Source organism: Rhipicephalus microplus, chromosome 3, assembly GCF_043290135.1.
Source record: "Rhipicephalus microplus isolate Deutch F79 chromosome 3, USDA_Rmic, whole genome shotgun sequence".
Lineage (NCBI taxonomy): Eukaryota > Metazoa > Arthropoda > Arachnida > Ixodida > Ixodidae > Rhipicephalus > Rhipicephalus microplus.
In genome coordinates, this window is record NC_134702.1 from 259,747,005 (window position 1) to 259,760,876 (window position 13,872).

Genomic DNA, 13,872 nt, shown 5'->3' on the forward strand with positions numbered 1-13,872 from the left:
TTGCGTATGAGGAGCTCTTGTTTCTGGGGCACGTTATCAGCAAGTCTGGAGTTCGTCCCGATCCACGGAAAACAGCCGCCATCGCCGACTTTCGCCGCCCACTGACAAGAAGGCCGTGCGCCGATTTCTGGGCCTGTGCGCCTATTATAGGCGGTTCGTGAAAAACTTCGCCCGCGTCGCCGAACCTCTCACTAACCTTACCAAGGCCGACTCGGAGTTCAAGTGGGAAACGCCACAGGAACACGCTTTCCAGGAGCTTAAACATCGCCTCCAGACGCCTCCGTTACTTGCCCATTTCGACGAATTCGCCGAGACAGAAATACATACTGACGCAAGCAGCGTAAATCTTGGCGCCGTTCTTGTGCAGAGGGCTGACGGACTTGAAAGGGTTATTAGTTACGCCAGCCGATCGCTATCCAAAGCAGAAGCAAATTATTCCACAACAGAAAAGGAGTGCCTCGCCATCATCTGGGCTACGTCGAAATTTCGCCCCTACCTCTACGGCAGGCCCTTCAAAGTTGTGAGCGACCACCACGCCTTGTGTTGGCTAGCCACCTTGAAGGACCCTTCAGGTCGCCTCGCACGATGGAGCCTGAGACTTCAAGAATATGACATTACTGTCATTTACAAGTCCGGCAAAAAACACTCTGACGCTGACTGTCTCTCTCGTGCGCCTGTCGACCAACCGCCACCCGACGACTCGGATGATGACTACTTCTTGGGAACGATAACTACCGACGACTTCGCTGAACGACAGCGGGCCGACCCGGAACTTAAAGCCCTAATAGAATACCTCGAAGGCAGGACCGCCGAAGTCCCGAAGGTATTCAAGCGCGCACTTGCGTCGTTCTTTCTACGAAACGGTCTTCTACAAAAGAAAAACTTTTCACCGCTTCGAGCTAAGTACCTCCTTGTGGTGCCTTCAGCTCTGCGACCAGAACTCCTGCAGGCCCTGCACAACGATCCGACGGCAGGGCACCTTGGTGTTTCCCGCACGCTCGCGAGGATACAAGAAAGATACTACTGGCCACGTCTTACCACCGACGTCACTCGTTATGTGAGGACATGCCGGGACTGTCAGCGACGCAAGACACCGCCGACAAGGCCAGCGGGACTTCTGCAGCCAATTGATCCACCTTGCCGACCTTTCCAGCAGATTGGTATGGACCTACTGGGGCCGTTCCCGACGTCGGCTTTCGGAAACACGTGGATCGTGGTAGCTACCGACTACCTCACCCGCTACGCCGAGACAAAAGCCCTGCCAAAAGGCAGTGCATCCGAGGTAGCTAAGTTCTTCGTCGAAAATATCGTCCTACGTCACGGCGCCCCGGAGGTCCTTATCACCGACAGAGGAACGGCATTCACTGCCGACTTAACTTAAGCGATCTTGGCATACAGCCAAACAAACCACCGCCGGACGACAGCGTACCACCCACAGACCAACGGCCTCACCGAGCGGCTTAACAAGACGATCGCCGACATGCTGTCAATGTACGTCGATGTCGAACACAAGACGTGGGACGCCATTCTTCCGTATGTGACCTTCGCATACAACACGGCGGTGCAGGAGACGACGCAGATATCTCCATACAAATTGGTCTACGGAAGGAGCCCGGCAACGACGCTCGATGCCATGTTACCCAACGTCACCGACGAAGAAAACCTCGATGTGAGCGAGTACCTTCAACGCGCCGAAGAAGCCCGACAACTTGCGCGTCTCCGTATCAAGAATCAACAGACGACCGACAGCCACCGTTACAACCTTCGACGACGCTTCGTGGAATACCAGCCCGGTGAACGTGTTTGGGTGTGGACGCCGATACGCCGACGTGGACTAAGTGAAAAGCTTCTGCGACGGTACTTCGGACCGTACAAGGTGGTTCGACGTCTCGGCCCACTTGATTACGAGGTTGTCCCCGACGGCATCACAAACTCTCAACGACGCTGATCGCGACCTGAAGTCGTCCATGTCGCGCGCCTCAAGCCGTTTCATGCATGTTAACAAACTGAAACAGTGTTTTTTGTATTATTGTTGTATTGTAATTTATTCATTGTACTTTCTTGCATTATTATTGTACCTTCATCTTTAGTTAAAGCATCGAGACGATGCCTTTTTTCAGAGGGGGGCAATGCCATGTTCCATTTCACAAGTTTTTGTTATCGTTCCGAAACACCACACGATTCTCGGCCCAAACCGCGCCTGCAGATTTCTAGAAGGTTCCGGACTGTAGTAGATCATTTCGATAAGGTCACGCCCACTGTGCGAACGGTACAGATTGTTCTGGAACCTACGCCACCGCCAGCGATAACGCTAGAACATTCGACGGCAAGGGTATAAATGCCGACGCGCTTCGCCGCTTGTCAGTTGTTGATCGAAGGCCGACGCTGCGTTCGCCGCTATCAGTCCGAGACTGCCATCTGTGCAAGACTGCTGCTGTAATTAGACTTTCCCTTTACCGGGCACAGGTTCGCCCAAATAAACAGTTAAATCCCAACACGAAGTTTCCTGTCTTTGCCCACGTCACGACCCCGTGACAATATGCAGTTCTGTGACGAGGTTCTTCAAAGCTCAATTCATTTTACTTTTCCCAGTCGATACAAATAAGGAATGCAAGTGCTGTACACAATTGTCTACATGGTGCATTAAAGAAATTACTGAAAGCAGTGGCACAGCACTTTCATGCAGTAGCTCACCAACACAAATTTGCATACTTCACTCAAAGTTCTAGTTCCCACGAAACAGAAAATATTTTACCTTCACAAGTTCAACACACTACATCCAGCAGGTACTATAAATGTTTCAAGGAGGCTCTTGAATCCATGCAGCATACCAACGAAAACCAATGAAAGCTTAGACATTTTGTAAATTTGTAACTTACCATCCTTGCTCGCTTTTCTTTTCTGTCATTTTACTGAGGAAATACGTTTACCTCTCGCAGTTCACACTGTCCCCGCATCCACAGTTGCCCTCTCCTTTGTTTGGATTGAGGGAGGAGGGGCAGGAAGCATGTGCGCTGAGGAAATCAGTTTTAGCTTTGAAGTAGGCAATGTTGTCTGAAACACACAACCCATTTTTTATGGATTCAAACGTGCTCATAATTACAATACTATTGTACGCCGCAAACCTCCGAGGAAGAATAGGCAATAGGAAAGGGCGTCAACTAATAACTTTATTCTTCCAAAACATTTGCAATATGGTGTATGGTGTGTTATTGTGCATGTGTGGCATGCAGGATGTATTGCAGTGGTTTTCTATCAATAAAGTTAATTGTGAGTTGATGCTCTTTCCTTTTGCCTATTCTTCGCCGAAGGTATAATTTTCTTGCAGCATGCATTAACTAGCCCAACAACCAGTTTTACTAATGCTCATAATTGTTTGCATCATGTTTGGATCGCACGTAAAGAAACTTGTGGACAGTCCTTTATGTACGCCGTGTGGTTCCTGCAAGACTCTAGAACAAGAGGGTTCCGCATTTATTACACAGCAAGCATTGCTCATCAAGGTGTCCCGACAAATTGGACTTGAGTGCGTGACTCTTGATGATTTTGCCGTCTCCCGAAAGAATGTGCTGGTGAGGGTCATTGGGGGTTTTAGCAAAACAAATTTGGCCTCGCATTTATCGTTTGTGTTTTGATCTGTGCTCTTTCCTTTTATCTTTCTTTCCTTCCCAAAGGCAGCCCTGTGTGCCTTTGTGTTTACTGTGTATTCATGTTGAATAATCCAACTAACTGCTACAGCTGTGCCAGGAGCTTCACCGTTTGGGGCACATGGAGGACCTGCAGCAGGTGACAACTGAGGCACTCGTGTCACCCTTGCTTAATCGAGAGCCACACATGACCAAGGTGAGGGTGGTACCACTCTAATGTTGAGCAAACTGTGCTATCCACTGAAGCCAAGGAGTGCATCTGTAGTCCTTAACTCTTTAGTTACCGCGCGAAAATGGCCATTTTTCGTATGGCTCGGGAATATTGTTTTTGCCAGTTTGAAAATTACTCCATAACACATTGCAGCATACCAAATTTCGTGAAATGGGATGGTCTTTCCAAAAAATATAACTTGTAGAGCACCTAAAATAATTTAGAATAAGAAAAAATGTGCATAATGTATAATTTATGAGAGCTAGCTGGTAAACAGTGCAATAAAAGTACTATAAATGCAAAAATATTCAAAAGAAAGAAAATTTAGAATATACATTTTGAAATAAATGAACCAGGAACAGTATAAAAAATAATAAATGTTGTAGGAAATGTTTTTATTCTAATAGACTAAGAAAATCGTAATTGAGGTGCTGCTTCGTAGCTCGCGCCATGCTGTGAAGCATTATTTGGTTTTTCTTGAGACACAAACGAATTTGAACACTTTTCTCAGTAAAATTTTGTTTTTTTTTGCGATTAAAGCCTCCAGGTGTTCAAATATATATATGGATACCTGTGATGTGAATAATACCTCTGTAAACAAGATGTACAATGAACTTCGCTATCTTGTGTAGCGTAACCTTTTTCCATGAGCCACCTCACTCAGCTTAGGTTGGCGTTCCTGTATATGCATGCAAGCATATTTCTTAGGATTTTGCCCCTCGTATTAAAAAGAAGAACGCTATAGCATGAAGTTCTAAAACATTTCGGGCTCTCCGTAGTCAGGACCAAGATGTGCTCCAGTGGCCTCCTAGTTGGTTTTGGGAGAAGCTCTGCATCTGGCACCAGCGCACCGCGCTTTAGTGAAGTGTGGACCTTGCACGTAATCAGACTAGCTAAAAGATTGTGCTCAAAGGTCAGTAGCTACGCACTTGCCGTGGAGAAGACAACTTGAGGTTTAAAAAAAAAAACATGAACAGCTGCAGATGTCTCAGGCTGACCCTGAACATTGTCGTTCTCTCGTCCGTGGACTTTAAGCTCGTCCTCACTCAGTTCAGGTGGGGTCGCAAGACAGTTTCGAGCAGTGCGTGTGTTTTGCAGTTCTGGTGTGGCCCATGTGTGCCTGAAGATGACACCATAGGAGCGACTAGCGACACTAGATGCAGTCCTGTGTCTGATATAATGATACAAGCGAAACAAAAGCTGCTGGAAACTGGCTGGTAAAACCAACTTGATACTTTTAACATGCAACAGATCTTTGGAAATATTTCTTTGTGAAATAAATTTTATCTAACTCTCAGCAACAGCTCTGTACTGAATAGCTTGCATAAATTTCCGGCAATTATTACTGCTCAACACTGTTAAATTGCAAAGCTGACTCTATTATTCGAAATTGGGCTTGCAAAGGTTCTTTCGATTATGATGCTACTGTCGCATAATCACGAGGGGCACTCATTTTTGTCAAGTTCACCAGCCTGGTGCATTTTTCCTACAATACATGCACATTGGTTCATGCAAACATTTTTGAAATATCACTGTGTTGCCAAATCGGGCAAATTCAAACTGATTCTGAAAATTGAGTGGCTGGATTAACTACTAGAAAGTGCTGGGTCCACGAGAAACAAATTTAATATGCCAAAATCGACGAACCAAAGCTACGATCACTGGTGATCAATTTGAATAGGCACAGTAATGAAAGAGTGAAGTGTAGCCTAGTCCTTATGATGTAAAAAAATAAAAAATAAAGTGGATGACCATAGCCTTGAGTAGGGACTGAATTTTGAGGGCTGATGCTCACCCATTTAGTTATGGCGAGAGTCTTGTTCACTTCATTTGGCATATTCACCAGCATTACTTGTAGCCATGGCAGTGAGCTTGGAACACTCTTTTTGGCCCACCAACATCATGAAGCACACAATATTTTTATGAGCAGGCAGCCAATGAATAAACTTTTATGTACCAACTGAAGCCGTAAAGTCTGTCGGAAAAAACATTTGCTACAAACAAATAAAAAGGGGGATTTATCAAGGGCTAGTTTTATTTTGTTCGTATCTATGTTACTGAAGGGGCCGTGCATCACATATGATCAGAAAACGCTTCTGATTGGTAGTTAAGGCTTTTATGAGAATATTAACCATATTCTCTTGACAAATTACTTCATAAAGGAGATCACCTGGTATATGAGTGAAGGGGGAATGCTCATTGACTGATTTTAGCATCCTCGTGCCACTCTTCCCCACGCTCTTTCATTCTTCTCCCCCATTGCAGGGTAGCACGTGCTTGGTTAACCTCGCTGCTTTTCCCTACATCTCTTTCTCGTGCTACTACACTGCCCATGATAATGGCTCTAGTGTGCTTCCAATCATATCAATAGAGAGCATACACATGTTCAAAGAAAAGATAGAAGAGGAAGTGCTCAAGGTAGCAAGCATCTCTCCCCCTCATTTCGTACCTCCCCCCCCGGCTCCTCGTGTGTGCTCATTGGAACCAAAACGTGTAGAAAAGGCACAAAAAATTTCTCTGCTTGACTTGGCAGATTATAAAACTTTTTTGGGCAATCATATTTGAATGTGAGGCTATTTCATGATTACTTGAAAAAGTGTTGTAAGGTGCTTGGGTGCTGGAGTCTAGAGGGCTGCGCAGGTTGTGTAATGTTTCGGCAACGGTGGATGCTTTCCAGGAGCTAGACTTCCTGTGCTTTCAAGCCCACTACCAAGACCCGAGACAGGAGGAGCACACTTTCTCTATGGCTCGCTCACTGGTGCCAAAGGTGAGCACAATAAAAAAAATGCACTACGTCATTGCAGAAAAGAAGTGTAAATGTAGAGGTTCATTTTCTTTGTTAGACACAATTTTAATGGGAACTAATAAACAATGATGCCAAGAAAAGTATTGGAGATGATTTAGAAGTACAGTATAGACCGCTTATAACGTAAGTTGCGGGAGTCGCGAATATCCGCACTATAGGCAGTATTGCACTATAAGCGGTACCGCACTATAACCAAACCAACCTTTTTCAAGAGCTGCACTCGCGCAAAGCGTGTTGACCATGCAGCTTCGCATGTCCAAGAATCCGAACATGCGATGCGGGCTTGCTAACATTTAGATTTCTGAATGTTAAAGGAATGTAACATCAAAGACACGAGTTGCCAATGAAATGAACGCGAAAAAGGGGGAGGTCTAAGTGAAAGCACCATTGCGGAAATTGCGCACCACGGTAACTATGTCGAATCACGTCCAAAATTTGACGCGTTGAAACACGCCAACCATTCAACTTCACGGGTGCGCACCCAATTTAAGACATCGCAATCGAATCATGAATCACTGTTTGAGCGCTACACATGCCGCTCTCTTTTTCATTAACGATATGCATCCCTTCCCGTCAAGTGCGTTCACCGCAAAAAGTTTTGTCAATTCGGTACCAAACTGCAACTTAGATTCACGCAACCGCTACTGATCGCAGCGCCACCAATGCTGAATAGGCCTAGTTTGCCGTTTGGTATGTTGTGGAAAGTTTCTCCAAAACATGAAAGTTTAGCATCAAAAAAATCACGGTATGAGGGAACCAAGAACAGCGTGCATGATGCGAAGTTCGCGTTCCCGGCCGGCAGATCAGCAACGACGACAACTCGCCAAGCTATCTTGCATACGGCAGCGCACTGGCAGCAAAAGTGAAAGCTTGCGTCGTAAAACCGTAAAATTTTTTCAATTTACGGACGAAGAAGCAAATGCAATATTTGTTGCAAGCTCGTCGTCTTTCCCGAGAGGAAACTGTTAAGCGCATGCAGTTGATAAGGACAGGATCGCACGTGCCACGTTGAGCGGCGGCGGCTGAAGCCACGCTAGCAACGTAGTACACTGTAGCCGTGGTGGCGCCGGTGCAAAGGCTTATCCATTACCAAGACAACCGTCCTCCTCTCTTACTTGGTGAGCCCGCCCAGTGTCCCACTGCACGGAGGAAGGAAGGATTGTGCCACTGTCTTCTTTCCATTTTCTTCTTTTTCTTCCCTCCGCCCTTCGTTCGTTCACTCCGTGTCCCCTCCTCCTCCGTAAGGACCTCATCATTCGCTCCCCAGCAGCTCACCCAGTGTGTCTTCTTATAGAAGTGCACTCGCTACCGCATTTGTCACAAACAATTTCCAGTAACCGTATTATAACTGGTGTTTCATCTTGGGGGACTGCACAATAAGCGGTATGCGTATACATGGAGTTCATTGGGAGGGTAAATGAGAGTAAAAAAAGACCGCATTGTAAGCGGTTCTGTAGTATAAGCGGTGACGTTATATGTGGTCTACACTGTAGTTGCATCCCAAGTGAAGAAAAAAAAAGTAGACGATAAATTGGGGAGCTTCACCTTCAAGAGGTAACAGGATAGCGACATCCTTTTCCTAGCGCATACTTCGAAATTCGGTGCATATTTTTTATTGTATGATGGTACTCGAAAAGTTTGAACTGTGGGTAACTACATTATAGCAGAAACGGGTAACGATAGTGTGGACAGTGCAGCTGGAGCTATTACTCACCGAGCGACTGTCCTTCGTACAGATACCTGTCTGCTACTCCAGGCTCCGCACACACCTTGAGATATCTTAAAATATCAGCGTCGACAGTGACAGCAATACTCCCCACCCCATTCTCAGCCATGTATAAAAGAAGTGCATCAGTGGTGCCGCCTGCAGACAAATACATATCCGCACCTGAGTTTAAAACATGCGTTGCACCCAATTGCATATGCCGGTTCTTGCTCGTGGTGTGGAGGTCAGTCAACACTTGCTCACATTACATGGGAATGTGAGTTAAGGCCAGCCAAAATAATATACCTCAGAATCCAGCGAAAACATTCATGATGGAGCATGGGAGACTGCTCGCTAGCGAGGAAAAGGAGGCACAAGTGGCACTCCTGGACCAGGCGCGACGTGCTGCTGAGGCCAATGGAGCCTTGGACTAGGGGCCCCACCCACCTGCTTTTAACCTTTATGTAATTTTTTTTCTCTGTAATGATCATTTTTTCATTCCATTTCATTCTCTGCAGAAGTGGTGGCACCAGCATGAGTAACTTTAAATTATCTAGTTAAAGAGTGAAACCTCCATAATTTGTACCAGCTGGGAACACGGCATGATTGTGCACTAAATGACAGTGCACGTTCACAAGTACCAATGTGCATCTCTTAACCTGTGCCATCCTCGCCAATAAACGAATGCAGTACCATAGCTGATGTTGCCCAAAGTACCCACCAGAAAGTCTTCCTTTATGCCAAAGCGCGGAAAACATATTGGGCCGGCTCTCTCGCACGATTTTTTTATAGGGTGCAGTGGCCACGCCAAGGAGGTCATCCAAAGAAACTATTACAGGTTCAATGATATTGATACGTGTATGGAACTGTCGCACCGACACAGCTGAATTGGCACCCAAATGAAGAAGACGACAACGTGGTTGTAGTGGGTTGGACTCTGAAGCTTCTCCCGTTGGCCTGCTTGACTGTGCGCTTTCTAAGCCGTTAGCAAGACCAGCTCTCGGTGAATAAATCTTTCCCGTAACATCTTTTGGTGGAAGGTGCTGGGTCTTCACACAACCCGGCTCTGGAACTCCGCAGTGGACGCCAGCTTTGTCCAGCCGCGATGCCTGAAAATGGCACTCAGGCCTCGCCATCCGCGCCGGCTCCATCACCTGTGATTCTCCCCCATCTTCTCGACCCTGGCACGTTTTCCGGGACGGACTGCACGGACGTCGAAGAATGGCTCGCATTATTCGAGCGCGTCAGCAAGCACTACAGGTGGGACGAAACGCTTATGCTGGCAAATATTCTATTCTACCTACGTGGTACGGCACGCGCCTGGTATGAGACGCATGAAGAAGAATTAACCAGCTGGGACACATGCAAGCAAAAGCTTCGCGATTTGTTCGGTCGGTCAGTTGCTCATCAGATGGCAGCCAGGCAGGAACTCGCGTCACGTGTTCAATCATCGACGGAGTCGTACGTCACGTACATCCAAGACGTACTGGCACTGTGCCGGAAAACTGACAAAAACATGTCCGAGGCGGACAAGATCAGCAACGTGTTGAAAGGCATTGCTGATGATGCTTTCAACATACTAATGTGCAAGAACTGCACCACTGTCGACTCCATCATATCTGAATGCCGGCGATTTGAGCAAGCTAAAAGCAGGCGAATCACCCACCAAATCGCGAGACTACCAAACACTGCTGCGACTTCGTCTTGCGAAGATTCTGCAGCGCCCCGTTCACTTGCCCCTCCTGCCAATATCGCAAGGATTGTTCGCCAGGAGCTGGAAGCCATGGCACCCGCTTCCTATCAGCCCCCTGCGCAAGACAACTGGGCAACAGTCTCGCTTATTCAAGCCGTCGTACGTCAGGAGTTTGCTAACCTGGGCGTCCAGGTTCCCCAGCCCGCCAGACTTATGCCGCAGCCCATGAGCACTCCCGTCCACAACGCTGACCACCACTCTGCTCCACTTGTCGCTGCGGCAGCTTCGACTCCTCGGTTTCCACCACGCTACCGAAATCCATCTGAGTGGCGCACGCATGATGATCGACCAATCTGCTTTTCTTGCTCTCGAGTTGGGCACATCTCCCGCCATTGCCGCAACAGGTCGTATTTCCGGCCAAGCTTTCGTAATGTAGATCGCCGTCAGGACCGTGGACACTATTCGCAACCCGGTTTTCCGGATGACCATATTCTGGACCCTTCAGCTGGCCGTTCATTTCTACGCTCCGAACCGTCCTACGCTGACGTCGTCGCCCAGAGAAACTGGTCCAGCCGCTCGCCGTCACCTCAGGGTCGGCCGTCACGCTCCCCTCAACGCCGCCGCTCTCCGTCACCGGCTTATTCTGCCCATTCCCCGGGAAACTGACGAGTGCAGCTCCTGGAGGTGGCGCTGCGTTGACGACTCGGAACGAAAACCCTCAACCGGCTACAAATTCAAGACGCAATTTACTTCGGGTGTTCGTTGATGGCCACCCCGTTACTGCTCTAATTGACACTGGTGCCCAAGTATCTGTTATGAGTTCTACACTTCGATCTCGCCTGAAAAAGGTTCTCGCACCAGCTATGTTCTCTACTGTTCGAGTTGCCAACGGAAGTCGAACATCGGTGCTTGGTATGTGCACTGCCCGCGTTACTGTTGCTGGCCACCACACTTCCGTTCTCTTCGCAGTCCTCGATGCTTGCCCACACGACGTCATCCTTGGAATTGACTTCTTAACCGCCCACTCCGCCCTCATCGATTGTTCTACCGGTATCTTACGGCTCGAATTGCCTTTGTGCTCCGATTTCACTCCTCCTAGTCGCACTCGGCTACGATCCGTGGAGTCTCTACGGCTACCGCCCCAGGCTGCTATGTACATTCCTCTGTCCCCCTTCCCGTCCGTTCCTGATGGAGCGTATCTGGTAGCTCCCCTCATTGATTTGACTCTTACGCACCACATCGCACTACCACATACTATAGTGGTTGTTGCTAACAACACGGTGCTACTTCCAGTTCTGAACTTCTCTACGTCGACCCAAGTGCTTCCCCAAGGCATCACTTTAGCCGATCTTTCGACCCTTGATGAATGTTCGATTTGTTCTTTTACACCTGACACTAAGACCATGACGAAACCTGTCATCACGTCGCAAAATAAGGCGTTCCTCGACAAAATGATATCCAGTGACCTCTTACCTTCCCAAGTTGCGGCGCTCCGGGGTGTTCTATTTTCTTACCTGGATATCTTTGACGTTGACGACCGTCCCCTGGGCCGCACAAGCGCCGTAACCCACCGCATCGACACCGGCGACGCCAGTCCACTTCACAAACGCCCTTATCGCGTGTCACGTGCTGAGCGCCAAGTAATACAGACGGAGGTCGAGAAAATGCTCAGTAAAGACGTCATTGAGCTGTCATCGAGTCCTTGGGCCTCCCCTGTGGTCTTAGTTAAAAATAAGGACAACACCTGGCGTTTTTGCGTCGACTATCGCCACCTGAATCAAATCACCAAGAAGGACGTTTATCCTTTACCTCGAATCGATAATGCGCTCGACTGCCGCTACGGCGCCAACTATTTCTCGTCCCTTGACCTTCGATCTGGATACTGGCAAATTTCGGTCGACGACCGCGACCGCGAGAAGACGGCATTCATCACACCCGACGGCCTTTACCAATTCAAGCTCATGCCTTTTGGTTTGTGCAATGCCCCGGCTACTTTTGTACGTATGATGGACTCTCTTCTTCGCGGTTTCAAATGGTCGACCTGCCTCTGCTATCTGGATGATGTAATAGTTTTCTCGCCCTCCTTCGAAAGCCACCTGTCTCGTCTCTCGGCAATTCTTGACGTTTTTCGTTGCGCTGGTCTCCAACTCAAATCGTCGAAATGCTCATTTGGACGTCGGCAGATTAAACTACTCGGCCACCTTGTTGACGCCACTGGTGTTCAACCCGACCCTGACAAAGTCCGTGCAGTCCGAGAATTCCCGGTTCCGCGTTCCACACAAGAAGTTCGCAGTTTTATTGGGCTCTGCTCATACTTCCGCCGCTTTGTCTTCAATTTCGCGGATATTGCTAGGCCCCTCACGGATCTCCTCAAAAAGAATGTGGCATTTTCTTGGGGAAGGGACCAAGAACATTCCTTCGCGTCGCTAATTACCGCCCTCATATCACCAACACCTGTGTTGGCTCATTTTGATCCAGCGGCTCGAACAGAGCTTCGCACCGATGCAAACGGCCATGGCATTGGTGCTATACTCGCTCAGATACAGAATGGCACCAACCGTGTGATAGCCTACGCTAGCCGTCTTTTGTCGCAAGCGGAACAAAATTATTCCATCACTGAGCGGGAATGCTTAGCCCTCGTTCGGGCTATTGCGAAGTTTCGTCCGTACTTATACGGACGTTCGTTCGCAGTCATCACGGATCATCATGCGCTTTGCTGGCTGTCGACGCTTAAGGACCCTACAGGAAGACTCAGCCGATGGGCACTTCGATTACAGGAGTACAAGTTCTCGGTTGTTTACAAATCTGGAAAGCTGCACAGCGATGCTGACTGCTTATCCCGGCACCCTTTTGATCCACCTAGCTCCACTGATTTGGAATCCGATGCCTGCGTTTTAGCCATCACTGACTTTCTGAACGTGGCTGACGAACAGCGCCGAGATTCATCGCTGCTCACCCTCATTGACCGCCTTTAATCGCGTTATGCTGACCCTTCTCTTAGCAGATACCTGCTTCAAGACAACGTTTTTTACCGCCGCAACTTACACCCCGATGGCGCCGAACTTTTACTTGTCGTACCGCATCACCTGCGAAAGGATGTTCTGCGACAATTCCACAATGCTCCAACTTCTGGACATCTAGGAGTCTCCAGAACTTACGACCGCATTCGACGACGAGTATTCCGGAAGGGTCTGTACCGCTCTGTTCGCCGTTACGTCACATCTTGTGACCTCTGCCAGCGCCGAAAGAAGCCTACGACTCCCCCTGCCGGTCAACTTCAACCTATTGAAGTTCCAGCCGAGCCATTTTATCGAGTGGGGTTGGACTTGCTAGGCCCTTTTCCTACTTCTACAACTGGAAATAAATGGATTGCAGTGGCCACAGACTATGCCACTCCGTATGCAATCACTCGAGCGCTACCAACCAGCTGCGCAACCGACGTTGCCGACTTCCTGCTGTACGACATTATTCTCCAGCACGGCGCTCCGACTCACCTGCTCACAGACCGTGGTCGCTACTTTCTATCTCGTGTGGTTGATGATCTACTTCGATCTTGTGCTACCCGTCACAACTTCACCACATCTTACCACCCTCAGACTAACGGCCTTACGGAGCGACTAAACCGCACATTGACGGACATGCTTTCCATGTACGTATCTACCGACCACACTGATTGGGACATAGCTCTTCCCTTCGTAACCTTCGCCTATAACTCGTCGCGTCATGAAACAGCGGGCTACTCCCCTTTTTATCTACTCTACGGACGTCATCTCTTACTGACCTTCGACACACTGCTTTCATCAGACCACC

The 13,872-nt window shown here is 48.3% G+C and overlaps 1 protein-coding gene across 2 annotated transcripts in view; it reads left to right on the forward strand.

Moving 5' to 3' along the window:
• Positions 1-13,872, forward strand: part of LOC119168498 (general transcription factor 3C polypeptide 3) — a 223,399-nt gene that overhangs the window by 180,909 nt on the left and 28,618 nt on the right. For both annotated transcript variants that reach the window (XM_037419903.2, XM_037419907.2), the window contains exons 16-17: positions 3,739-3,843; positions 6,536-6,625. In XM_037419903.2, coding sequence (XP_037275800.2) covers positions 3,739-3,843; positions 6,536-6,625 — 195 coding nt within the window. The remainder of the gene's footprint in view (positions 1-3,738; positions 3,844-6,535; positions 6,626-13,872) is intronic.